The following is a 26483-nucleotide window of genomic DNA, read 5'->3' on the forward strand; positions in this document are numbered from 1 at the left end:
GCATGGCGGGCTGGATCCTTACAGACATAGGGGGCTGGATCCTTGCGGACACGGGGGCTGGATCCTTACAGATATGGGGGGCTTCATCCTTGCGGGTGCGGGGGGCTGGATCCTTGTGGGCGCAGGGCGCTGGATCCTTGCGGGCACGGGGGGGCTGGATCCTTGTGGGCGCAGGGCGCTGGATCCTTACAGATGTGGGGGGCTGCATCCTTGCGGGCACGGGGGGGCTGGATCCCTGCAGGCGCAGGGGGCTGGATCCTTGCGGGCATGGGGGGCTGGATCCTTACAGATGTGGGGGGCTGATCCTTATGGACATGGGGGCTGGATCATTACAGATGCGGGGGGGCTGGATCCTTGTGGGGGCTGCATCCTTACAGATATGGGGGGTTGGATCCTTACAGATATGGGGGGCTGCATCCTTACAGATGTGGGGGGTTGGATCCTTACAGATGGGGCAGGGGGGGCTGGATCCTTGTGGGGGCTGTATCCTTACAGATATGGGGGTTGGATCCTTACAGATGTGGAGGGCTGGATCCTTACAGATGGGGCAGGGGGGGCTGGATCCTTGTGGGGGCTGTATCCTTACAGATATGGGGGTTGGATCCTTACAGATGTGGAGGGCTGGATCCTTACGGACACGGGGCTGGATCCTTACACCCCTCGAGATGCGGGTGTTGCAGTTGTGAACCGGGCAAACAGCCTTTGGGAGCCGCGGTGATCACACCTGGTTCTCGGGAGGAAGATCCCGTGTTGGGGTGAAGGTTGCGGAGCAGCAGGAGCGAATCCCCCCCGTGGGAACGTCGGGGCCGAGCTTTGCCGGGGCGATGGCGGCGGATCGGGGCTCACGCGTTCCAGTCGCAACCGGAGGAGCCGGGAAAGCGGCTCTTGGGCTCCATGGAGGCGGCGAGGACTCGGGTTACAGCTCCTGGGGCTCCTGGAAGGACCCGCCTATGGGAGGACTCAAGGAGGGCCGGGCTCATCGCAAGCTCTTGCAAACTTGCCTCCCAGGAGCGCTGCGGGATGGACTCTGGATCGCTGGGCTAAAACTTCCCTGCCAGGCGTTTGGTTCTTGTTTAACCCTTGGAAAACCCCTTTGGAGATGGGGATCCCCCGGCTGGATCGCTGCCCACGGCGGGGGGATCGATGCTGATCGATGCTCGGATGCGGTGGTTGTGCTTCCAGGTAAGGACGCTGCTCGTCGGGGTGAAACGGGGCACTGTTCAGGGCTTAAAAACAGCAGAGGTTTGAGTGTTTGGCTGCGTAAATGTGCAGGACGTGGGTAGAACAGGTGGGGTGTGAGTCCCTGCGAGCATTTAGATCCATTGTTCTGCCTCAATTGTGGTTATTAGGGGAGAAAAGCCTCAGCCGTTCGTCCCCTTCGCTTCCCCACCAGGCTGGGGGTTGTTCCCAAGTGCTGAACGCCTTCCCAGCTCTCAATTTGCTCAGCAGCGCTTTCCCCTTTTGCAAGCGGGAGGAAATGGAGAAGGGAGGGCACTTAACACCTTTTTTCTCCGTGCAAAACCCGCTGAACTCGCTGTGAACCCGGGGGGGGCGATGAGCGGAGCAAGAACGGAGCCGGCGAACGCGTTTTTGGGGAGGAGAAAGGACGCGTTCTTCCCTCATTTTGTGTGCGGCTCCCTACCAAACCGCAAGAGCCGCACTGGGTGTTGAGGGGGAGAGGCAGCGTGATCGGAGCTGTTTGCTCAAGGACAGGGGCAGCTCCATCGCTGCTGCGCTCGTTTTACCCATTAAACACGGGAAAAGCTTGGAAGATCGCGCTGAGCGGCGTAAGGTTGCTCGGACACCGAACAATAGACCAGTCCAGCTCCTTTGTGCATCATGGCACCGGCCCCACTCGCTCTCCGTCGGGTGTTCCACGCTGGGTGTTTCTCTTCACCCCGCAAATTGGGGTTTGTGGCCTTGCCCGCCCTTGACGCTGCGCTCCAAGGGCACTTTTCTAATTGCAGGGTGGTGGCAAAGCGGCCCGGGGACCAGCGTTAACCTGTCAGTGCCTCCTGTCCCCACCCAGCTCAGGGGATCGCCCGTGTTTCGTTTCCAACCCACGCACCTTTCCCAGGGATTTGCAGCTCCGACTCTTCTCCCAACCGGCTCTTCCATAGAGAAGCGTTCTGGGCGTTGTCTGTTTCTAGATGGGGTTATTCCACACCACACGGCTCCTTTGGGGGTTCGTACAGCTCCAGCCCCCCCTATAAAGAGACCATCGAACCTGTAAAACGCTCGTTAAACGGCTCCCGTTTCACCAGCGAGTGTGAGACCCTAATGGAGGAAGTTTGTGGGGCCCGTCATGGCTGTGGAATCCTTAATATTCGCAGCAAAATAACACGGGGCGCTGTAATTTAGTGGTAATTTTAAAGCTGGTCTTATCTGGATTTAATTTGTCTTGGTGTCAGCTTAAGAATGACTGAGAATACAACCTAGATCCATTATTCCACTGTAGTGTTTTTGATGTTTCTGAAGAATTAAAGCATAGTGTGAGCTCTGTGCTGCCCTGTTATGGTCTTCATTGTATCTGATTAATTTTATAACACATTCTATTACTCAGTGAAAATGTGGAGGGGATGAAATGGCATTTGAAACCTGCCAGATTGCACATGGGGTGCTCAGGACCACGATGCTGCTTCCCCCCCTTTTTCCCTGGGCATCCACATGTGTGATATTAAATGTCTCATCTAACTTTAACAGCAATTTCCATTTTGATTTGGGATTGAAGCTTTCAAACATATTTAGCAGAAGCTGTTTCATGTAGGAATGGCCGAGCCTTGAATTTGGTGCCTTGGGTGCCTCCCCAGTGCCCCCGGTGCAGGTCAAGACCCACCCACCCACACTTCACAGCGGTTTGTGGTTCTTATTCCCAACCCTTCCCTGTTTTTCCACCAATTCCCCCCTATTCAAGCCAAAACACCCCATTACCTGCCAAGCCTGCACGTGGTGTCTCTGCAGGACCCACTCGGTCGTGTTCGGACCACGCGGCTCCTCAACAACTCCACGTGGACATCCCAGAGCCTGGAAAGAGAGCAGAGATGGAGCTGTTTGGTGGTACCAGCCCACCAATCCACCCCCTGGGGGCAGGTTGATTCCTTCCCTCCCTCCTTTTCCTCTTCCCCACCAATGTTTGTAGAAATATTTCCCGATACGGAGCCCATTAGATAGCGGAGATGAAAAGTTCAGTTGTAGGTGCGATAAGGTTTCCTTGTTTGCATAACTTAGTGACAAACCCACGGCGATGTCACCTCCCTCAGCACCGGGAGCTTTGCCACCGGAGCATCCTGGAAAGCCCTGGAGAGCAGGGGAATGTGCAACTAATTAGGGCCCCTGAGCTGTGTTATGAGTTTTGGGGTGATTAAAGGGAACCGTGAGTCAGGCACTTGGTTTGTTTCCCTGCCCGAAGAGGACGGCGCTCGTGCTGCGTTAAGCTTGGATTAAGTTTAAGCTTGGATTAAGTTAGGATGATGGTTGAGCTCGTGAGGATGGGGAGAAGCGGTGACTTCACGCACAGGACGCACCAGGGAAGGAAAAACAGGGTCATTTGTCAGCACCTCGGTGCCGCGAGGCTCCAAACCGGGTCTGCCCGTCCCAGCGGGGCCAAAACCCACCCGAGTTGACATTTCCACGCTCTCCATTGGGAACGTGAACGTCTGAGGGGGGTTTAACATCTTCTCCTCTCTGGGTTTCCTGCAGATTGCAATACGTTTGGAATCGCAGCCTTGGGGAAGGAGGGAGCTGCTCCCCATGTTGCATGGGTGATACGGTGCTGACCCACACCCTGGGTAGATGACGCAGCCCCACGGTTTTATGTGCTGAGAGTTTGTTTCTACCCAGCTCTACCTGCTCTTTGCCTCTTGGGAAGTGCCTGTTTTGGGCAGGATGGGTGCTTGGAAGCAGCTGTGTGTGCCAGTGGCCTTTGAGCAATAAAACCACCCAGGAAAAGACCAACCGTGTGTGTTTGATGCAGAAGCCGCAGTCCTGGGGATGCAACAACTCATCAGAGCGGTGTTTAGTGATTGAGTGATAAAGCTCTGCTGCTGTTTTGTTTTGACTGTTGTGATGTGGGACATCTGGGATGACAAGAATAGTTTTGTCTGTCATCCCCGCGAAGCCGCGTGGGCCGGACGGGGAGAATCTCTTATCAGATCTGGCAAAGCTTATCTCCTCCCATGAGCGTTCAAGGATTCGCTGCGTCCTCAATGTGCTTTTGAGGACTCGGGGTTTGAGACGTGTAGCTCTTGTCTGGAGCACAGAAGTGGTTTCCTGTTGCTTGTGCGATTGTTTCCGTGTGTTTGAAGCTCCTCCATGTGTGTCAAAGGTGTTATCGTGGCGCTCAGTGTCTCCCCAGCTCGTGTGTGTGTGTGTACACGCAGCTAACGATGCTCTCATCCCCCTCCAGGACAGCAGCGATGAAGCACTGTTTCTACAATGAGACCGTGGGCTTCTTCTACAACAACAGCCGCAAAGAGCTGACAACGTACTGGAGGACCAAGGACGTTCTGGTGGTGGCCCTGGGCCTGACGGTGAGCGTCATCGTGCTCCTCACCAACCTGCTGGTCATCACCGCCATCATCATCAACCGGCGCTTCCACTACCCCATCTACTACCTGCTGGGGAACCTGGCGGCCGCCGACCTCTTCGCCGGCATCGCCTACATGTTCCTCATGTTCCACACGGGGCCGCGGACCGCGGAGCTCTCCCTCAAGACCTGGTTCATCCGGCAGAGCCTGCTGGACACCAGCCTGACGGCCTCCGTGGTCAACCTGCTGGCCATCGCCGTCGAGAGGCACCAGACTGTGTTCACCATGCAGTTGCACAGCAAGATGTCCAACCAGCGCGTGATGATCCTCATCTTGTGCATCTGGGTCACGGCTCTGCTGCTGGGGCTCATCCCCTCCTACGGCTGGCACTGCCTCTGCGCCCTGGACAAGTGCTCCAGCATGGCCCCGCTCTACAGCAGGAGCTACCTGACCTTCTGGGCCATCTCCAACCTCGTCATCTTCCTCATCATGGTGGTCGTGTACACGCACATCTTCATCTACGTCAAGAGGAAGATGACGCGCATGTCCAAGCACACCAGCTTCCACCCCCGCTACAAGGAGACCATGATCAGCCTTGTCAAGACGGTCACGATCATCCTAAGTAAGTCCTTGTGCTGTAGTCGGTCCAAATGATGCTTTGATCCCACTACCAACCCCACACAACCCAAGACAGGGGATCCTCCATAAGTCCTTGTGCTGCAGTTGGTCCAAATGATGCTTTGATCCCATCACCAACCCAAGATGGGGGACCCTACAGAAGTCCTTGTGCTGTAGTCGATCCAAATGATGCTTTGATCCCATCACCAACCCAAAATGGGGGATCCTATGTAAGTCCTTGTGCCGTAGTCGATTCAAATGATGCTTTGATCCCACCACCAACCCCACACAACCCAAGATGGGATCCTACATAAGTTCTCTTGCCAGAGTCAATCCAAATGATGCTTTGATCCCATCACCAACCCAAGATGGGGGATCCTATGTAAGTCCTTGTGCCGTAGTTGATCCAAATGATGCTTTGATCCCATCACCAACCCAAGACAGGGGATCCTACGTAAGTCCTTGTGCCGTAGTTGATCCAAACGACGCTTTGATCCCATCACCAACCCAAGATGGGGGATCCTATGTAAGTCCTTGTGCCGTAGTCGATCTAAACAATGCTTTGATCCCATCACCAGCCCCACACAACCCAAGACAGGGGATCCTACATAAGTCCTTGTGCCGTAGTTGATCCAAATGATGCTTCGATCCCATCACCAGCCCCACACAACCGAGGATGGGGATCCTATGTAAGTCCTTGTGCCATAGTTGATCCAAACGATGCTTTGATCCCATCACCAACCCAAGATGGGGGATGCTATGTAAGTCCTTGTGCCGTAGTCGATCCAAATGATGTTTGATCCCCATCTTGGGTTGTGTGGGGCTGGTGAGGTGAATCTCACTATTAACACCGGCCCAGATTGCCCGAAAAGGTGGTGGAAGCCGCATCCCTGGAGAAGCAGCAGCACTTGGTGCATCATTTATTAAAGGACAGAGAGGGGCTTGGGGCAGATATAAGGAGATAACCGAGGGGGTTGTGTCCAAATTCCTTCCTGTTTGCCAGAACAAAGCACCGAACAATTAGATTTATTGTTTTTTGAGCCAGGTCTTGCTCTGCTGGGGTGAGTATTTCTGGAAACTGTTTGACCTGCTCTCTGTGAGCACAGGAACCCCGCAGAGCGCTAACGGTGTCCGTCTGTCTGTCCGCATTCAGCTCGGTCACCGAGGCGGCTCAGGCGCTGCCTCTCCAGGGTATTGAGCTTTATTCGGGTGCATCCCTTCAGCAGCCGTGATTCCTTTAATCTGCTTTTTCACGACGCTTTAAGGGTCTAACGAAGTGAACCAAACCTTCCGCAACCCATCTCGACTCCACACCGACCGCCACAACCCCCTCGCTTGCAAATCCTTCCTGATAAGCGCAGAATTTGCTCCGTCAGGGAAACCTCGGAGCCGCAAACAAAGGCTCCGGTGAACTCCCTGCTCGGGGGCGCACGCCGGCTCCTGTCGCAACTTGTGAGCGGTGAAACTGGAGTTTTCTGCCTGTTCCTGCCTTTGCTGGGGTGTCTCCTTCCCCTGGCAATCTCTCCATCTCGTGTGTGTGGTTGAGTTCGTGTTACCGCCTCGGAGCCCATCAGATGCAGCTCAACGGGGCCGAGGAGTTACTTATTACTTACTTCATGTATTTTCGCACAATCCAGAGCAGAGAAAACGGCTTTATTGCGCTTTTCCTCCCCAAATAACATCGGGGGGTCAACCAGTGGTGTCAGCAGGACTCGTGAATCTTATGGGGCTTCACAGCATCGAATGGGGCTGCCCGGCAGCAATTCACATTTGCTGCATCACCTTGTTTTGGGGGATCCTTTCCTGTGTCTTGTAACCCAAGAGCGTTTCTCTCCCTCCGCGGAACGGTGTCAGAAGCGGCATCAGTTCCATGCAGGTCCCTTGAACGGGGGAAATCGCTTGATTTGGGGTAAAACCCTTTCTGTTTGGAGTCGGTGTGCAGAAAGCAAAGTCTGTGGAGGGTTTGCTCCCTCCACACTGTAATTGCTTCCCCACCCTCGCTCCCCTGCAAACTTGGACTGTGCGCAGAGGAATGTTTGCGCCTGATGCATCAGAGGGTGTAGCCGCTCGAGGAAGCGTTGGGTGCGGTAGGAACAGTCGGCGCGAGCCAAGGGCGATAATCCCGCTGGTCCTGGGCGTTGGGAACGGGCCTACGACCAGGCCTGGAAACTGGTAATGAGTCCAAGCCTCACCTGGAAACCAGTAGCGAGTTTTCCCGCAGACCAGTTGAGCGCGATGGTGATGAAACCATTAGTGGCCACGCTGGGTAGATTGAGTTTGGGCTTTGTTATGAATACCTCGCATTAAGGAGCGAGGAAATCAGCTGGATTTGGAGGCAAAGCCCCAAAACTTTTCAGGTAGCTCTTTTTTCCCTTCCTTCTCATCTTTAATATTCCTCTGGTTTTAATTTGTGCTGCTGGGAGCCGGTCTTAAAATAATGTGGCTTTCCTTGTGGATGCTAAAACCTGCCTTAAAGAGTCGTGTTGCTACACATGGAGGTCCCTTCCCTGCAGGCTCCCTTGAGATAGAACTATTGGACCTTCCTGCAAGTCAACCAGGGGTTAATTCCATGTATTTGCTAAATTAAAGGGGTAAAGTCGTTAAGTGCAGGGAGAGCTGCGCTGACCTGGGTGTGCAATTGGCTTTAAATCAAGAAGTCGTGGCCTGAGCTCTGCGGGGAACACACCCAGGAACCCAGAACATCCCTCGCCGTGTTCTTTCGACTTCTCCCCAGCGCAGCATTAAAATACAGCTTTAAATTGAGCCCGCGGGTTGTGCCGCGGCTCCTCTGGCCCTCGTTCTCCCCCGCCAGCTGGTTTTCGGTAAAGGGCGGTGTCGTTTTTGGTGTCGCTTTCTCCCGCCCTTTCCCAGAAGGCGCAGCTCCTGCAACCCGAGCTGCAGCCATGGGCGAGCGCTGGGTTTACGTCAGCCTGAAAATCACAGCCATAAAAAAGGGCTTGAAGAGCCGCGGGCGCCTCCTTCCTCGTCATGCAAAGCAGCAATTACCCTTTTGCCCAAGAGCTTTGCAGGTGGTGGCAAGAACATAATACAAACCCGATTGAGTTGGTGCTGGAGTCTGTTTGGCTCCGTCCCGGTGTTGTTCTGAACTCCGGTTGTTAACTCAGACTGTTTTATTCAAGATGCATCACTCTGACTCTTCTTTCCTGGCCTGTTCCCCTATTTGGAGGGAGTTGCACATAAATAGGAAATAAATCACTTTATCTGTAGATGCAGAGGGGTGGGGAGAGAAAAGCACTTGGAAGTTTTCTCAATGAAAAGAGTAGGGGGTAAAAAATTGTGTCTTAATTTTTAATATTTGCTCGTTGAATCCTTGATCAAAGCAAAAATAGAGTGGAACTATTTCCCCCTTGCTTCCCTCCGTGTTTAAGTTTTGAGGTAAACCAATTGCATTGAGCATCTTCACGGTGGCGTGGCCAGGAACCTGGTTTTGGGGTATTTTGGGGGTCTTTTTGAACGTTCTAATGGGGTTTCTTCTCTCCACAGGTGCTTTTGTCATCTGCTGGACCCCAGGCCAAGTCGTGCTCCTCCTGGACGGCCTGGGCTGCAAGAGCTGCAACGTCCTGGCCGTGGAGAAATACGTCCTGTTGCTGGCGGAGATCAACTCGCTCATCAACGCCATCGTCTACTCGTACAGGGACAGCGAGATGCGCAGCACCTTCCGGAGGATCCTCTGCTTCGTGTGCTACAGGAATTCCAAATACACCCCCACGGTGGTGAAGCTGAACACCACGGACCGCAGGACACTTTCGCAGAACGGCCACTTCACTGTGGATTCCTCCATTTAGCTCTTGGTGGAGCGGAAGAGCGACGTGGTCCTGAAGCAGAGGCTCAAGCCGAAGTATTTCAAGCGATGCTTCTCAGCGGGAAAGGACAAGACGCTTTTAAGGACGGGGTGTTGTTTAGGACGGACACACTGAGTAGTATTCTTATTAAAGACCGCTGTTTCTAACGCCGAGTTGATTTAATTTAGCAGCGTCTAGCGCGCGGCGCGCAACAGGAATCTCGTGTGCTCTCTCAACAAGCAAAGTGTTCTCATGGTACTTCAGTATTAATACCGGCGGAAATGGTTGTTCGGTGGGAGCGTGTTCCAAAGAGTTTGTGTTGCTTCCCAAGCAGAGCTGCTCAGAGTGTGACCTGGGTCGTGTTCCACCACCTTCAGCCCTCACATTCTTCTTGCGGCCTCTTCCGAGAGGAACCTGTTGGTTGAGCAGCAGATTCCGGCTTTCCCAAGTGTCTCTTGTTGAATTTCCATGCGTTCTGGGCTTTTGGAGCACCTAATTCTTTCCTAAAATGGTGCTGGAACTACCTGTGGGTGTTGGTGTTCTAAGCGGTACCGCACGGTGTTCGAGTTCATTGCCTGTTGGTACATGTGGAGCGAGTCGTGTTCCTGTTAAACCATCTTTCCACTCACCCAACCCCTTTGGGATGGGCTCAGGTCTCATTCCAAGGCAACCAGAGGTTTTAAAGTGAAGGTTGTACCTTAATACTCCACTGCCAAAACCTCTTTCTCTCAGCAAAGCGCCGTGAGGAATTAGCGATATTAATATCGGTGCGCGTAGGATCTATTTCGAGTCCGTTTGATGTGCGATGAACACTCTCGGTTGTGCGGGCAGAGGGTGATTTTACAGCTGAGAAACCTTAAATACTTCGCCTTCATGGTGTTAAACTTTTAATGGTGTGAACGTGCCCGTGTCAGCCCAAAATCCAAAGTTAGGAACTTAGTGATGACTAAGTTGTGAGAGCAGGCCGAGCTTAGCAGGTTTGAAGTGTCGTCTAAATTAATAACTCCAGGATATTTTACAATAAACCAACCCTGTTCCATTGGACAATCAGCTTCCCGACACCACCTTGCTGGCTTTGCAGAGATAATTAACCAGAGGCTTTGTTACTCGGGTGTGTGTCTTGCAGACCGCGGTCAGGTTAAGCCTGGCTTGACTAAACCAGCCTTGGAATGCAGTTCCCACCTCGGTGTCCCAGAGACTTTTGGAATAAATGTGTTGTCCTGGGTTTTAGAAGAGATTGGGTGTTTTTCCCCCCCTCAAGCCCTTGGGGAAGGAGCATCCGTTGTGTCGTGATGTTAACACCAGCCTTGGGTTGCTTGCAAATACTTGGCCATTTTTGGGGAGTTTCACACCATTAAAGCGTAGAGGGTGGTGGGGTTAAGAGAAGACACTTTTATTTTCATTGCCAAAGAATTATAGCTATTTTCCTTGGAAAATGCTGGTTTTGGGATGCGGTGCGGGCTGTAGAGGGAGCGGGTGGGGAATCAGCAGGAGCCGGAGGAAGAGTCTGGAAAGCTGGTACCGGAGGGATGGGCTGGATCTCGATGTCTTCTGGCATGGTGAGTGTAACACAGCTCTCGGTGCTGGAGCCGCTTGGTTGAGCTGTAACGGGCACCTCAGCTCACGGCTCGAATCAAAGGGGAACCCACCGGTGCTTGGAAACCCGGGCAGGGCACAGCGAGTCCGGGTGATGCTGCAATAAATGTGAATGATGGTGCTCTCCGGAGCCCATGGAAACATCCACAAAATGCTTTGGAAATGAAATGGTGAGTGCACGAGGCCCTTTGGAAGTGAATCTTGAGTCCTCTTGATGGCAGGAGGGGATGAGCGGCCACCAGGAGGCAATGTAGGCCCAGCTTTAGGCCACGCTTTTCCTTCCTCTGCCGGGAGGCAATGTAGGCCAAGCTTTAGGCCAGGCTTTTCCTTCCTCTGCTGGGAGGCAATGTAGGCCAAGCTTTAGGCCACGCTTTTCCTTCCTCTGCTGGGAGGCAATGTAGGCCAAGCTTTAGGCCAGGCTTTTCCTTCCTCTGCTGGGAGGCAATGTAGGCCAAGCTTTAGGCCACGCTTTTCCTTCCTCTGCTGGGAGGCAATGTAGGCCAAGCTTTAGGCCTGGCTTTTCCTTCCTCTGCTGGGAGGGTAATGTAGGCCAAGCTTTAGGCCAGGCTTTTCCTTCCTTCACTGGGAGGCAATGCAGGCCAAGCTTTAGGCCAGGCTTTTCCTTCCTCTGCCAGGAGACAATGCAGGCCAAGCTTTAGGCCAGGCTTTTCCTTCCTCTGCTGGGAGGCAATATAGGCCAAGCTTTAGGCCACGCTTTTTCTTCCTCTGCTGGGAGGCAATGTAGGCCAAGCTTTAGGCTTGGCTTTTCCACCAGGAGACAATGCAGGCCAAGCTTTAGGCTTGGCTTTTCCTTCCTTTTCCGTTCTCTGCCTCAGCTTTGGAGATTTGGGGCTGAGCGAAGCCTCTGATTGATCCACTAAACTCCAACTTCCAGAACACAACAGCAAGCGACAGTCAGAGCTGTAAGGATACGAACAGCCTGCAGACATAGGCAGGTGTCTTCACATATATACGTATAATTTACATATCCGGAGGAGCGTTTTGGCTTCTTGACGGCGAGATCGCAGGTCTAGTGCTTAATTTAATCCCAACACAAGCATTTCTTTGAGCTGCAGCTCTCACTGTGGAAATGCCCAGAGATAAAGCAGAGACTACAGTGGGGGCGAATCTCCCTGGCAATTCGTGCGCTGCGGGCTGTTTATAACTCAGCTGGCATCTCAAGTCCTGGCTTTAGTTTTAAATTGGACTCTTCTACCCCCACTTCTTTTTTTTGTGCTGACAGGAGGGAATTCACTTGCTAATTACACCCCAGTCCATTTCCAATCGACGTGCACGGGGCGATTTATCAGCGGGCTGGAGACAGCTCTGCCCGCTCCCTTGGCTGCATCAGCAAGAACTTGCGCAAGACAATTTAATTTCTTGTCATCTTTTAATCCGGCTCCCTCTCGCCCTATAGTCAGGCTGTGAATGCAGAGAGATGGTTTATTAATCATTTTAGCAGATACAGGGTGTTTTTCAGCGGTGTCTGCTCCGTATTTCATTTGTCAGCGTTCTCAGAGCCACAGGGTCATAAACATTCCGCCCCGTGACAGGGGAAAATGGGTGAAAACCTGACAATGTGAATGCGTGGAGCTGGGTTTTGCTTTCTTTGGGGTCTCAAAGTGTGGTACTCACAAGTGGATTTGGCCCCGGCATTTTATTCAAGAACCTGATTAAAATTAAGCCTGAAAAAGGATTATATGTGCACAGCGTCACAACTGAGGGTGACTGTGCCAGGGCTAAATCTGCGGTGTATGTTGGGATAAGTAAATACGGGATGCTGTGGAGCTTTTCCACTCAAAAGTAATGTGCTGGAATCCCTCAAGCTGTAGTTGTGCCTGAGGGCAACAACGGGCCAAGAAGGACAATGGTACCTGGGGGGGATTGGAAGTGAGGTGGTCAGTAGGTCAGAGAGGTTCTCCTGCCCCTCTGCTCTGCACTTGAAAAAAGGGTTTAGTTCAGATACTATCAGGATATACTTGGGGAACATATATATATACATATATATAAAATATATAGCCATACCACCCTGAGAACGCCCCATCTGGTCTGATCTGGGAAGCTAAGCAGGGTCGGGCCCGGTCAGTGCTTGGATGGGAGACCAGCTGGGAATAGCGGGTGCTGGGGGCTGAGCCAGCACTGGGCCCTTGTGGCCAGGAAGCCAATGGGACCTGGGGGGGATTAGAAGGGGGTGGTCAGTGGGTCAGAGAGGTTCTCCTGCCCCTCTGCTCTGCCCTGGGGAGGCCACATCTGGACTAGTGTGTCACATCTGGAATAGTGTGTCCAGTTGTGGCCCCTCAGTTCAAGGACAGGGAACTGTTGAGAGTCCCGTGCAGCCACCAAGATGCTGGAGGGAGTGGAGCATCTCCCGTGTGAGGAAAGGGATAAAGAGCTGGGGCTTTGGAGCTGGAGAAGAAGAGACTGAGGGGTGACATTAATGGTGATCAATATGGGAAGGGGGAGTGTCAGGAGGATGGAGCCATCGGTGACAATAGGACAAGGGGCAATGGGTGCGAGCTGGAACACAGGAGGTTCTGCTTAAATAGGAGAAGGAACTTGTTTGGGGTGAGGGTGGCAGAGCCTGGCCCAGGCTGCCCAACGGGGTTGTGGAGTCTCCTTCTCTGCAGACATTCAAACCGCCTGTTCCTGTCTCACCTCAGCTGGGTGTTCGTGCTCCGGTGGGGGGGTTGGACTGGATGAGCTTTCCAGGTCCCTTCCAATCCCTGACACTCTATGATTCTATAACTCTCGGATTCTATAAGTGCGGTCCCTTCCACTCCCTGACATTCTGTGATTCTAGGATTCTATAAATCTATAAGGGCGGTCCTTTCCAATCCCCCCCACTCTGTGCGAACAGGGAAAAGAGCGGGCAGCGCTAGGACCCAGCGCGGCGCTTCCGGCGGCTCCGCCCCCCGCAGCGTCCAGGGGCGTGGCCTGCAAGGGGGCGTGGCACATCGGGGGCGGGGCCCCGCTGTGCGCAGTCGCTGCCTGTCCGCAGCGGAGCGGCCCCGCCCACAGCGTGCATGGGCGTGGCCAGCGGGGGGCGTGGCACGTCGGGGGGCGGGGCCGCGGGCGCTGGGCCCTGTTGTGCGGAGCCGCTGCCCGTTCCCGGCGGAGCGGTCCCGCCGTTCCCGCCCCGTCCCCGCCATGGAGGACCCGGCGCGGCTGCTGGCGGCGGCGCACGGGGCTGGGGTGACCGTACCGGCTGGGATCCCGCCGCCCCCTCCGCCCGCCGCCGGGGATCCGGCCGCAGCGGGGCCGCCGCCGCCCGCGCATCACGATACGGGCGACGTCCTGCAGCAGATCATGGCCATCACCGACCAGAGCCTGGACGAGGCCCAGGCCAGGTACCGGCACCGGCGCCTTCCCGCGCCGTGACTCAGCGGGTGTGCGGGGGGGGAGACCCTCGGTACCGGCGCTGCGGGGCGGGGGGTTTAGCGGGGACATCACCCCCCGAATTCCCCGCTCGGTTCCCGGTTCCCGTTCCCAGCGGGAGCGATCGCTCCTCCCCGAACACCCGGGGGGATGCTCGGGCTCCTCGGCACCAATTTTCCGACCCTTATTTTAGCTTCTAACCGTGTTATCAACCGGCCGGGTGATGTAAATACCGGTAGCACAGCCATCAGCCCGGTGGTGACGGGGTCGTCCCGGTGGTGACGGGGTAGTTCTGGTGGTGACGGGGTCGTCCCAGTGGAAACGCGGTTGTCCTGGTGTTGACGGGGTTGTCCCGGTGTTGACGGGGTTGTCCCGGTGTTGACGCGGTTGTCCTGGTGTTGACAGGGTTCTCCCGGTGGTGACGGGGTTCTCCCGGTGGTGATGGGGTTGTCCTGGTGTTGACGCGGTTGTCCCGGTGGAAACACAGTTGTTCCATTTACCATCTCCATTTTTCACCCCTAAGGGTGAAGTTTGTTCAGGAGACAAAGCAGAGGAGCTGGGGGGGTTGTCACCCCCATCACCAAGTCTCCTTATAACAACATTTAAAGCAAAACCAATTAAGGTGGTTTTTTCCCCCTTCTTGTTGACTTCATCATGATGTCAATAATTCTAAGGCAAAACCAGCCCAGAATCAACCGAATTCAGCATCTTTTGGTGCGTTCTCCACAATCCGCAGCTGCATCTTTGCTGTGGAATTCCATGGGATTCTGTGCAATTCCACATAATTCCAGACTTTGCTTCTTGGGTGAGCAGCTTTGGGAACCAAACACTTATAAAAACCAGCAAAATTAGTTCCTTGCCTTTTTTCCCCCAATTAACGCGGTGCCGCTGCTCCAGCTTTTCCCTCGTTTCCCCGCCTGTGTCAAAAAGATCCATCCAGGGCCGGATTTGTGTTGAATTCACCCAAAGTTTAGGCGGTTTTGGGTCTGCCTGTTGCTTCTGTGCTCCCAAGGCCAAGTCGCAGGTTCCCGATGGTCGAGTTTTCCTAAGGAAAAGCCACATGTTCTAAAAACATCCTAATTTGGGTTTAAAGTCAACTCTTCCATGTAACTTGTAAGGTCCAAAATCTGCGAGCGGCGCTTGCAGGACCCAAAACTTAGGGTTTTTGTGTCTTAGAAATAACCACCCGCAGCTCCCGTATGGATTCCATAGGTGCGGATTTGCCCGTGTGCTGCGTTAGAGCCGCGTTTTTCTCTCCCAACATCGTATTTATGGTGATTTTGAGCAGAAGAAATTTGCCAGGAACTCCAGTTTCAAGCAAGAGTTGAGCTTTGAGTTTGCTGGGTTTACTTAGTCCTCCTTAAGTAAAGCTGAGCCTGGTTAAACCCATCGCACGGGGGATTTGGGGATGTGGGGGGACCTGGGGCTTCTCCCCCTCGGTGATGCTGCGTTAACGGGGATTCCTTTGATTCCTTTGTATTAAAACCGCACGCGACGCGCTTTTCACGCTCGTTATTTTAACGCCTATGGAACCTCGGCGGCTTCGCTCGGCGCAGCCAACGAGAATATTTAAAACCCAACTTGCAAACTTGGCTGACGAGCATCACCGAAAGGGAATTAATCCGCCAGGACGAGTCGAACGCCGCTACGTTATCCCCTTCATCCTCTTCGCAAGAATGTGTTAATTAAGCAATTATCTCCGCGCTGTCTCTGCCCCTAAATTGCGCTTTTTGGAGCGGGGTGGAGTGTGGAATTCCTGCTCTCTCCCCCCGTTTTTCCCTCGGCAAACAAGGACAATAGGGCTGCACCGTCCCCGGCTCAGCTGCCTTTGTTCTCAGCCTGTTTGTCTCGGGCTCGGTGTCACCCGGCGGCTCCGGAGCTGAGCAGGTTCCATCCTTCCCTGGGCGGCCGATGGGGTTCAGGTCGCGTGGTTTTGGTGACAAAGGTGCGTTCTCAGCGTCGCGCCGTCCAATTCGCGCCATGGCCAGACAGAAGCCTAACGCGTATCTATATAAGAAACACGTTGAAAATTAGCGATGAAGGCGGTTGAAATGTCATTTCCGAGTGACAAAAAGGGTCACAACGGGGAAAAGAGACTTTCCGCAAGGCCTGCGTTGCAGTTACAGACTCGTATCTGCAATGGGTGCTTTGCTGCCCTTGAAAATGGGTGATAATTGGGTGAAAACCCTGGCCACGCACCACGGGAAGCCTCACCTCCCGCTTTTCCACCTTCTGACCACGCTTCACGTGTGTTTTCAACCCCGAGATGTAATTATCTGCTTTAATTAGCCGTCAGGATGGATTTGGAGCGAACGGTGTGGCGGACGTTGGCGTTTCCTGGGGAGAAGTGGGAGGAAAAGCTTCAGAAAGGCAAAATGAGCACATAGGGTTGTGTTAAAACTGTTAAACACGATCTCGGCCGTTCATGGTGTAAACCAGACCTGTGTTCCCTCGTCCTCCTGCTGGTCAGGATCAATATGATCTAAAAACACCCTTTTTGGTAGAACTGATGGCACTGGCAGCTCCTACAAGCGACACAGAATTAGAATTCTAAGGACGGCGTGTTTCTCTGACCGAGTAGGGTCATGTATATCAAATATACAACCTGAATTCAGGCCTTTCTTTCTTAATCCCGGAATGAACGGGGCTGGAAAAGCCCTCAGAGATCATCCAGTCCAACCCTTGGTCCAACTCCAGCCCGTTCACCAGATCATGGCACTAAGCGCCATGTCCAATCTCAGTTTAAAACCCTCCAGGGCGGGTAAGTCCAGCTCCTCCCTGGGCAGCCATTCCAATGCCTGACCACTCTCTTTGTGAAGAATTGCTTCCTAATCTCCAGCCTAAGTTTAAGTTTAAGCCCCCTTGTCCTATTGCTGACTGCCTGGGAGAAGAGCCCAATCACCACCTGGCTCTAACTCCCCTTCAGGTGGTTCTAGAGAGTGCTGAGCTCAGCTCTAAGCCTCCTCTTCTCCAGCCTAAACAAGCCCAGCTCCCCCAGCCTCTCCCCATAGGTTCAAGTCCCTTCCCCAGTCTTGTTGCTCTTCTCTGGACCCGCTCCAGCACCTCAATCCTGACCTGAGGGGCCCAGAACTGAGCACAACACTCCAGGTGTGGCCTCCCCAGTGCAGAGCACAGGGGAAGCACCACTGCCCTTGTCCTGCCGACTACGCCGTTTTGGATCCAGGACAGGACCCCATTGGCCTTCTTGGCCACACTGTTGGCTCGTGTTGAGCTTCCTGGCCATTAGACCCCCAGGTCCCTTTCAGCCACTCTGTGCCCAGCCTGTAGCGCTGCAGGGGGTTGTTGTGGCCACTTGGCCTTGTTGAACTTCATCCCATTGGGATTGGCCCATTCCTCCAGTCTATCCAGATCCCTCCTGCCTTCCAGCAGCTCCACACTCCCTCCCAACTTGGTGCCATCAGCAAACTTGCTGCTGCTGGTCTCATCTGATGCACTAACCCGGTCCTGGAGCGCGATGCAGTTCTCAGCGTCTTTTCCTCTCGGTGTCGCTCATTTGTTCTCATTTCGTTTCAGAAAACACGCCCTGAACTGCCATAGAATGAAACCGGCGCTCTTCAGCGTGCTCTGCGAGATCAAGGAGAAAACAGGTGCGTTGGCCTCACAAAAACCCATGTTCAGTCATCACCTTGCCCTCATTTAACCTGCCCACTATTTTCCCCCATAGATTCGCCAATTTAAGGCCAATTTGGGGGGCTTAATAGTTTTCCGTAAGCTGGAAAACGGCTTGATGTGGTTTCTATAATGCCGGCTGCGTGCAGGTTTGGGGAGTGTTTGCAGGTATGGTTTTGGTTGTATGTGAAGAATCTATAGGTTAATATATCTCATTTCTATAAACCATAGAGAATTCTGACCTTTGTTTAGGGAACAACCACGTTCGTTATCCAGAACTAAACTGCTGTGGGTTGGTTGGTTTGTTAACTTGAAGCTGTATTAACGTCTATTTGATCACTCTCATGGTTGGTTTTGGAACGTCTTCCGCTCTGTCTATCCCTTATTTAAATGATGGGAGCAGATGTTGCGGCTCCAGGCGAACAAAAGCCCGGCCGGGCCATAATGTGAGGTTTTGGGCGTCTTTTCCAGCTCAGAAATGGGGTTCGAAGGTGTTTCTCCCCTTCCAATGTTTCTCTCTTTGTGTCATTCACAATAGCTCCAAATAAACCGTCCAGCGTCGCAACCACTCAAAGGTGCTGGCAAATTCTCCCTCTAATTAAAAAGGAATTACAATAGATTGGGCCAGATTTAATATTGATTTTCAGGTCTTAAATACGCACAGTATTTAACAGTAAATAGGAAATATTGGGCACTATTTAACTATTGGAAGAGGCGTCTAATCCAATAAAACTCCATAGGGTTTTTGGGGCTCACAGAAGCACTTGGAGTGTTTTTCATCGATACAACAAGTGTAACCCAACCAGCAAAACCTCAATTTCGGATACAATTCAACCATAATTCTGTCTTAAAACACTTTGTCGCTGACTTTGCTCAAACTCGGTGTATTCTATACCAAATAAATGCGTTTATCGCGCTGTTCTGCTTTACGAAGGAAGAGCTGGAAAGGAAAGCAAAGTGTTCATCGCTTCTTTCGGTTCCAGGGACTTCATTGCAGAACCACAAATCTCTAATTAATGAGATGTAAATATATTGCGATGATTGCATTTGCATACGGAGCGAGGCTTCAGCACCATAGGTTGCGATGCGTTTTAATGAGAGATTAATTAGAAACGACGCGGGTTTCATTTTGCTGGGTGTAATTATTGGATGTATTTGATGAACGTGCGGGAGGTGACGTGGTGGTAACTTATGCTCTATCCTGATATTATGGAGATACTAGGAGTAAAACTAAAGGTAAAGCAGAAGGTGCCGTTGCAGGAGACGCTGGGTTTGATTTCTGGGTAATATATAAAGCTGCGGTTACGCCAAAAGCCGAAAATCAACCCAAAGAGCAAGACAAACAGACCCAACCTCTCGCACCCATCAGTTCATAGTTCCCTTCACCTTCGGGAGAGTTTATGGAGTAAAAGTGTGACCCCCGAGGTTGAAATGCAGTTTATGATATGTGGTTGGCTTATTACAACCAGAGTCTTCCCTGGAAGGAGCTTCACACACGCTCCTCAGCACCAACTTGAGCCGAGCTTATGTGTAATTGATGATAACTAATGGCTAATTACTGTCGTTAGACAAGTGACAGAAAATGAAGCTGCAGCTGGGAGCTCGAGGCGCCCTGATGTGCATCCTAATGTGCATTAAAAGGTGTTTAGCTGAACAACGTTTGGATGAGAAGGTGACGCCAAAATAGTGGTTTCTGCTGAATTTACACTCGCTGGCCCGAGGGGTTGAGTGTGAGTTCGAGCAAAAACCTTGAGGAGCAGATTGCTGGAAAAAAAGAACCAGCTTTTTTCAATAACCACAGAATCCCAGGATATCAGGGGTTGGAGGGACCTCAAAGCTCATCCAGTGCAACCCCCCGGAGCGGGAACACCCAGCTGAGGGGACACAGGAAGGTGGCCCTGTCCTTGAACTGAGGGGCCACAACTGGACACACTATTCCAGATGTGACACACTATTCCAGATGTGACACACTATTCCAGATGTGGCCTCCCCAGGGCAGAGCAGAGGGGCAGGAGAACCTCTCTGACCCACTGACCACCCCCTTCTAATCCCCCCCAGGTCCCATTGGCTTCCTGGCCACAAGGGCCCAGTGCTGGCTCAGCCCACAGCACCCACTATTCCCAGCTGGGCTCCCATCCAAGCACTGACCGGGCCCGACCCTGCTTAGCTTCCCAGATCAGACCAGATGGGGCGTTCTCAGAGTGCTATGGCTGTATTATATATATGTGTATATATATGTTCCCCAAGTATATCCTGATAGTATCTGAACTAAAAGGCAGAGCAGAGGGGCAGGAGAACCTCTCTGACCTACCAACCACCTCCCTTTTAATCCCCTCCAGGTACCATTGGCCTTCCAGTTGGTCTCCCATCCAAGCACTGACCGGGCCCGACCCTGCTTAGCTTCCCACATCAGACCAGATGGGGCATTCTCAGAGTGCTATGGCTGTATATATTATATATATGTGTATATATATGTTCCCCAAGTATATCCTGATAGTATCTGAACTAAAAGGCAGAGCAGAGGGGCAGGAGAACCTCTCTGACCTACTGACCACCCCCTTCTAATCCCCCCCAGGTCCCATTGGCTTCCTGGCCACAAGGGCCCAGTGCTGGCTCATGCTCACCCTGCTGTCCCCAGGCCCCCCAGCTCCCTTTCCCCTACGCTGCTCTCTATCAGCTCATTCCCAACTCACACTGGAACCTGGGCTTGTTCTGCCCAGATACAAGACTCTGCACTCTCCAAATCATTGATGAATAGATTGAATAATATAGACCCCCGGGGCACTGCACTGGATCCAGGGCTCAACTGGACTCTGCCCCATCGCCCACGACTCCCTGGCTTCTTCTCTTCACCACTTCGCAGTCACCTCACCACCCGCTCATCCAGACTCAGCTGAGCTGTGAGGATGCTCTGGGACACTGTGTCAAGTGCCTCAAGGCAAGGTGGACCACGTCCACCGCTCTGCCCTCACCCATCCACCTCGTTATGTCCTCATAGAAGCCAATGAGGTTGGTCAAGCACAACTTCCCCTTGGTGAAGCCGTGTTGACCACCCCTAATGTCCCTCTTATCCTTGATATGTTGAGATGGCACCAAGGAGAAGTCGCTCCATCAGTTCCCAGGGATGGAGGTGAGGTTGATGGGTCTGTAGTCACCCGAATCCTCCTTCCCGCCCATTTGCTTCCCTCCAATCCTCAACCAACACCAGCACATTGAATAAACCACCTATTTTCCCTGTGTGTGTTTCATTTCTTGTAATGCTCGCTGATTAAAGGGTGTACGCGGTGTGCTGGTTTTAAAAAGGTATTAATTTGAAGCCCATAATGAGTTGACTTTTAAAATACCCCTTTCCTCGTTTAAAACAACCCATTCCTCAGCACTTCCCCGCTTTTCCTGCTCATTTCCTACCTTTTCCGCTTGCAAAGACCCCGGGGATGCTCTGGATGTTCCACAGCCGCTTCAAAACCCCCTTTATTATGTTGTTTCTATCAAGCCTGCAAAATATGTCTCTGCACATTGTTCGCTTGCTCTCACACTCAAACCTTTGCGTAACAAGAGGCCCTTTGCGTTTCTCTTTGGTGGGGAAACAACATCCCCATAACCCGTTACCATTGGGGAAAAGGCCGTTTGCGTTTTGTAGCCTCACGAGGTCGAGAACAAACCATTCGCGCAGCTCGAATCGCCATCCAAAGGCAAAAAGCTGTCGGCGTTTTTTGGCGTGGAATCAATATTTCCTGTGTTTCAATGGTCACCATGATGATCCATGTGGGTCCCATCCAGCTCGGGACGTCCATAAGTTTCCGAAAGGCGTCGAAAGGCTTGGCTGGAATCCGAAGCCACCGCTCGGCTGCTCTTTCCCGCCTCGGAAATAACGCTTTGCTTCCTTTTTTGTGTTGATCCAGTGTTAAGTATTCGCGGTATTCAGGAAGAAGATCCCCCCGACGCTCAGCTAATGAGACTTGATAACATGTTGCTGGCCGAGGGCGTCTCCGGGCCCGAGAAAAGAGGAAGAGGAGGATCGGTGGCCGTAGCAGCAGCATCAGGTGGCTGTCCAAATGACAATAGCATTGAGCACTCTGACTACAGGGCCAAGCTGTCACAGATCCGACAGATTTACCACTCTGAGCTAGAGAAATATGAACAGGTGATCTTTCTGCATGGAAGAGTTTTTATCATCTCCATTACAAATAACCCTTTTTTCCCCCCTTTTGGTGTCGGTTTTGAGAACAGGAGAGGAGGGAGAATGAATTCAGGTGATAGCGAGTCCCGTTGCAAACGTATCTCAGCGTTGTAGGTGAAGACAGAGGGGCTGGACATGAAAGATAATAAATGTCTTGCTTATCGTTGTTGCCTTTTTAAAGAGTAAATAGACATGGAAGCTCCTTTAAAGTGTATTTTTTGGATATACTCGTTGGGGGAAAAACTCGCGGGTGTTTTGTGGTTCGTGGAGACCAACGTGTGTGTTTTCAGGCCTGCAGCGAGTTCACCACGCACGTGATGAACCTGCTGAGGGAGCAGAGCCGGACGCGGCCCATCTCGCCCAAGGAGATCGAGCGCATGGTGAACATCATCCACGGCAAGTTCAGCACCATCCAGATGCAGCTGAAGCAGAGCACGTGCGAGGCCGTCATGATCCTGCGGTCGCGCTTCCTCGACGCCAGGTACCGCCAAACACCGGCAGACGTTGAGGCCTGAGCTCGTTTGGTCGCTTGAGCGCGTTGAACATCAAGTCTGTGGCTCCCGAGTTTAAATGGGGAGGATTCGCCACCCACTTTGCTTGGGTGTTGACATCGACGTCTTTAATTCCACTCGGTTCTTGTGTTCTCCTGGCAACCAAATGTAATTTAGAGGCAAAAAGAGCCCAAAACATAAGACATCTCAAGTCTGTCGCTCCCAGTGTTGATTGAGTTTAAGTATTAAGGATTCACCACCCATTTTCCTTGATGTTCTTTGACATCAGTGTCTTTAATTCCACCCAAATTCTCCTTGTAACCAAATGTATTTGATGGTAAAAAACCCAAAGCTTAAGGAATCTCAAGTCTGTCGCTCCCAAAGTCGAACAAGTTTAAATATTAAGAACTCACCACCTGTTTTACTTGGGTGTTGACATCGACGTCTTTAATTCCACTTGGTTCTTGTGTTCTTCTGGCAACCAAATGTAATTTAGAGGCAAAAAGAGCCCAAAACATAAGACATCTCAAGTCTGTCGCTCCCAGTGTTGATTGAGTTTAAACATTAAGGATCCACCACTTGATGTTCATCGACATCAACGTCTCTAATTCGCCTCCATTTCTCCTCGTAACCAAATGCATTTTAGAGGTTAAAAAACCCCAAAGCGCAGCGTTCAACACCATTTAAACAGCAACAACTTGTATTTTATAGGCGGAAACGACGCAACTTCAGCAAACAGGCCACGGAAGTGCTGAACGAGTATTTTTATTCGCATCTGAGTAATCCTTACCCCAGCGAAGAGGCCAAAGAAGAGCTCGCGAAGAAAGGTGGCATCACCGTCTCACAGGTAACCGGGGGTTATCTGCAATTAAGGGATGTTTTTATCCATTAAAGATGAATTTTCTCCATATAGTTGTCAACAAGCTTCATTTTCTGCTACTTTAAGTAAGATTTAGGTTCTTCTGAAGGGTTTAGTAGTTTGAAACGTCGCCTTTGCTGGTGGCTTCAAATAGAGTAGAAAACGTAACAATTCGATGCGGTGTCACCAGGTTTCCAACTGGTTCGGGAACAAAAGGATCCGGTACAAAAAGAACATGGGGAAGTTCCAAGAAGAAGCCAATATTTACGCGGCAAAAACAGCCGTGGACGCAACCAACGCGGCTCAAGGCAACCAGGCCAATTCTCCCCCGACGCCAAATTCAGGTGAGCGGCAATGAGCGTTTGTGGGTTCGTGAGTTTGGCTTTGTGGGGGTTTTATTCCTCGTTAAAAGGTGGATTTTGGTTTGGTTTTCCAGCCTCCTCCGGCTCTTTCAAGATGACGAATTCAGGAGATTCGTTTCTAAACTTGCAATCGCTGGGTTCCTATCAGAGCTCCCCGGTGGGAGCCAACGTGCAGCCCCAGGTCAGTAACGGGGAAAAACACATCATTAATACCTAAATTAATACCATAATTAATACCTAAATTAACATACCACTCTATCCATAGAAATGTATAGAAATCCAGTGGTGTTTTCGCATTTTAGAGTCAATTTTTCTATACGAGCAGAACTTTGCGTGGGATTTCTGGTTAATGGCCACACTTTGAGCTTTATGCTGAGTTTCTAAATCCATCTGAACGGCGTAAAATCCACTCCCGCCATAAAGCTTTAAGCGATAAGCTCTATAAGCAACTGGGTATCGCTGAGTTAATAGCAGGAAAACACGCTCTCCGTGAGAAATCTGGCGGGATTTAAGGCATTTGGGGTCGATAGATGATGCACAACACACCTTTAGCTCGATTTGTGTCCCCGTTCCAGCTGGATTCCTTACACCACGTCATCCACCAGGCGGGGAGATACGACGCCATCGTGGGGAACCCTTTGTACACGACGCAGCGCATCGACGTAAGAACTGCAATTTAAACCTTTGCTTTGCTCACCAGAACGTTGGAGCGTTTGACACGGTCCCCCACAGCATCCTGGTTGCTAAGTTGAGGAGGTGTGGTCTGGACGATAGAGTAGTGGGGTGGGTTGCAAACTGGCTTAAGGAGAGAAGCCAGAGAGTGGTGGGCAAAGGGGCAGAGTCCAGTTGAGGCCTGGATCCAGTGCAGCGCCCCAGGGGTCAGTACTGGGGCCAATATTATTCAATATATTAATTAAGGATTTAGGTGAGGGAATTGAGTGCACTATCAGCAAGTTTGCTGGTGACACCAAGCTGGAGCAGTGGTGACACTGGAGGCTGTGCTGCCATCAGAGACCTGGACAGGATGGAGAGTTGGGTGGGGAATAACCTGATGAAATTTAACAAGGGCAAGTGTAGGGTCTTGATCTGGGCAGAACAAGCCCAGGTTCAGTGTGAGTTGGGGAATGAGCTGTTAGAGAGCAGCGTAGGGGAAAGGGAGCTGGGGGGCCTGGGGACAGCAGGGTGACCATGAGCCAGCACTGGGCCCTTGTGGCCAGGAAGCCAATGGGTCTGGGGTGGGTTAGAAGGGGGTGGTCAGTAGGTCAGAGAGGTTCTCCTGCCTCTCTACTCTGCCCTTTAGTTCAGATACTATCAGGATATACTTGGGGAACATATATATATACATATATATAATGTATGTAGCCATAGCACCCTGAGAACGCCCCATCTGGTCTGATCTGGGAAGCTAAGCAGGGTCGGGCCCGGTCAGTGCTTGGATGGGAGACCAGTGGTACCTGGGGTGGGTTAGAAGGGGGTGGTCAGTGGGTCAGAGAGGTTCTCCTGCCCCTCTGCTCTGCCCTTGAGAAAAGGGTTTAGTTCAGATACTATCAGGATATACTTGGGGAACATATATATATACATATATATCATATATACAGCCATAGCACCCTGAGAATGCCCCATCTGGTCTGATGTGGGAAGCTAAGCAGGGTCGGGCCCGGTCAGTGCTTGGATGGGAGCCCAGCTGGGAATAGCGGGTGCTGTGGGCTGAGCCAGCACTGGGCCCTTGTGGCCAGGAAGCCAATGGGACCTGGGGGGGATTAGAAGGGGGTGGTCAGTGGGTCAGAGAGGTTCTCCTGCCCCTCTGCTCTGCCCTGGGGAGGCCACATCTGGAATAGTGTGTCCCATCTGGAATAGTGTGTCCCATCTGGAATAGTGTGTCCAGTTGTGGCCCCTCAGCTCAAGGACAGGGCCACGTTCCTGTGTCACCTCAGCTGGGTGTTCCTGGGGGGGGGGTTGTACTGGATGAGCTTTGAGGTCCCTTCCAATCCCAAACATACTGTGTGTGATAAAATCACCATAAAATCAGGGCGGGGAGGAGGTTTCACGCAGTATTTACAAACCATACTTTGGCAGAGAAACACGTATACATCCTTATAGAGGTTTTAAGTATATAAAGCCCCACTTTGCTGCCTTCAGGTTGATTTTTAAAGGCTTAATGACTCTATTTCCCCCCCCACAGGCCAATGGCAGCTGGCAGGACGCTCCCACCCCTTCATCCATCACCTCACCCGCCGGAGACCCCGGGAGCGTTAATTCGGACGCGTCTAATTAAGCTTTTAGGACCTGTTGATGAGAGGAAAGAGGTCATTAGTGTAATTTGTCCTTTACTGTCGGTTTGTATGAGTTGAGACACAGCAAATTACCTCAGCAAAGCCCAGAACCAATAGAAGATTGTGATTATAACAATACCTCTCTACCTCTCAACCCGCTTCTTTTGACTTATTCCCATGAACTCGCTTCATTTTCCTGACCAAATTCATTTTGTTTAGATGCGGATTTTCTGGTGAGAATGGGGAAGCGTCTCTTGTAGAACTTGTCTCGAGTTTTAATGACTTATTTTAATTTCCACGAGGTTTTTTTTTTGTACGATGGAGTTTCTGTTCTAGTCGATAGCTCCTAAGAGTTCAACCCCCTGTATCGTAATTGTACGCGTTCTCTGTATTGTAATTTTGTATAGGGAAATAAGCTTTTCTTACCTAGAATCCATTCTGAGCTAATTAATCAGAACGTGGCTTTACCAAAACTCTCGTGGACTTCGTTCTCGGGTAGGACCTTCCATCCTGTGTTATTCCGTGTATTTCTGAGTTAATGTTTAGTGAAACAAACAGAAAAAACACCACAAGGAAAAGAAAACGCCACAAGGGAAAGAAAACGCCACAAGGGAGACAAAGCCCCCGGACCTCTCCACAGACAACGAGCTTTTGTGCATTTCTGCCGCTGTTAGCACAGAGTCCACCCCTTTCCGTTGAGATTTTATCAAAGATAATAAACGTCCAAAGCCTTTTTTTGCTCTTTTTTTATGGGGATTGTTCCCTCTGCG

At 51.8% G+C, this 26483-nt stretch overlaps 3 protein-coding genes and 1 pseudogene across 4 annotated transcripts in view; 3 read left to right on the plus strand and 1 right to left on the minus strand.

Annotated features, from left to right (window-relative positions):
- C32H13orf46 (chromosome 32 C13orf46 homolog) overlaps positions 1-25737 on the minus strand; it is a 43738-nt gene extending 18001 nt beyond the window's left edge. The window contains exons 1-7 of the mRNA XM_071800717.1: positions 25672-25737; positions 17378-17503; positions 16133-16255; positions 14152-15925; positions 2932-3024; positions 2069-2207; positions 725-1226 (exon numbers count right to left, since the gene is read on the minus strand). Coding sequence (XP_071656818.1) covers positions 2157-2207; positions 2932-3024; positions 14152-14427 — 420 coding nt within the window. The 5' untranslated portion in view covers positions 14428-15925; positions 16133-16255; positions 17378-17503; positions 25672-25737 and the 3' untranslated portion in view covers positions 725-1226; positions 2069-2156. The remainder of the gene's footprint in view (positions 1-724; positions 1227-2068; positions 2208-2931; positions 3025-14151; positions 15926-16132; positions 16256-17377; positions 17504-25671) is intronic.
- LPAR2 (lysophosphatidic acid receptor 2) lies at positions 1052-9114 on the plus strand. Its single transcript, XM_065859254.2, has 3 exons — positions 1052-1182; positions 4406-5148; positions 8649-9114. Exons 1-3 carry the CDS (start codon positions 1154-1156, stop codon positions 8948-8950), a joined length of 1074 nt encoding a protein of 357 aa, XP_065715326.2. The 5' UTR covers positions 1052-1153; the 3' UTR covers positions 8951-9114.
- On the plus strand, positions 12555-12673 carry LOC136114026 (5S ribosomal RNA; annotated as a pseudogene).
- On the plus strand, positions 13691-26446 carry PBX4 (PBX homeobox 4). Of its 2 annotated transcripts, none has more exons than XM_065859208.2 (9): positions 13691-13890; positions 17453-17526; positions 21451-21692; positions 22019-22209; positions 22931-23066; positions 23269-23422; positions 23491-23621; positions 24016-24102; positions 25623-26446. In XM_065859208.2, exons 1-9 carry the CDS (start codon positions 13691-13693, stop codon positions 25713-25715), a joined length of 1308 nt encoding a protein of 435 aa, XP_065715280.1. In that variant the 3' UTR covers positions 25716-26446. The 2 variants fall into 2 exon arrangements, with proteins under 2 accessions (XP_065715280.1, XP_065715281.1); XM_065859209.2 differs by having other exon boundaries at positions 23515-23621.
- The last annotated feature ends 37 nt before the right edge of the window (positions 26447-26483 follow it).

Source organism: Patagioenas fasciata, chromosome 32, assembly GCF_037038585.1.
Source record: "Patagioenas fasciata isolate bPatFas1 chromosome 32, bPatFas1.hap1, whole genome shotgun sequence".
NCBI lineage: Eukaryota > Metazoa > Chordata > Aves > Columbiformes > Columbidae > Patagioenas > Patagioenas fasciata.

Bases quoted from the DNA above. Each gene is read 5' to 3' on its own strand.
- LPAR2 (XM_065859254.2), top strand. From the start codon at position 1,154: ATGCTCGGATGCGGTGGTTGTGCTTCCAG. The intron at 1,183-4,405 runs GTAAGGACGCTG...ATCCCCCTCCAG, and splicing joins TGCGGTGGTTGTGCTTCCAG to GACAGCAGCGATGAAGCACT. The intron at 5,149-8,648 runs GTAAGTCCTTGT...TTCTCTCCACAG, and splicing joins GACGGTCACGATCATCCTAA to GTGCTTTTGTCATCTGCTGG.
- PBX4 (XM_065859208.2), top strand. From the start codon at position 13,691: ATGGAGGACCCGGCGCGGCTGCTGGCGGCGGCGCACGGGGCTGGGGTG. The intron at 21,693-22,018 runs GTGATCTTTCTG...GTGTGTTTTCAG, and splicing joins AGCTAGAGAAATATGAACAG to GCCTGCAGCGAGTTCACCAC. The intron at 24,103-25,622 runs GTAAGAACTGCA...CCCCCCCCACAG, and splicing joins ACACGACGCAGCGCATCGAC to GCCAATGGCAGCTGGCAGGA.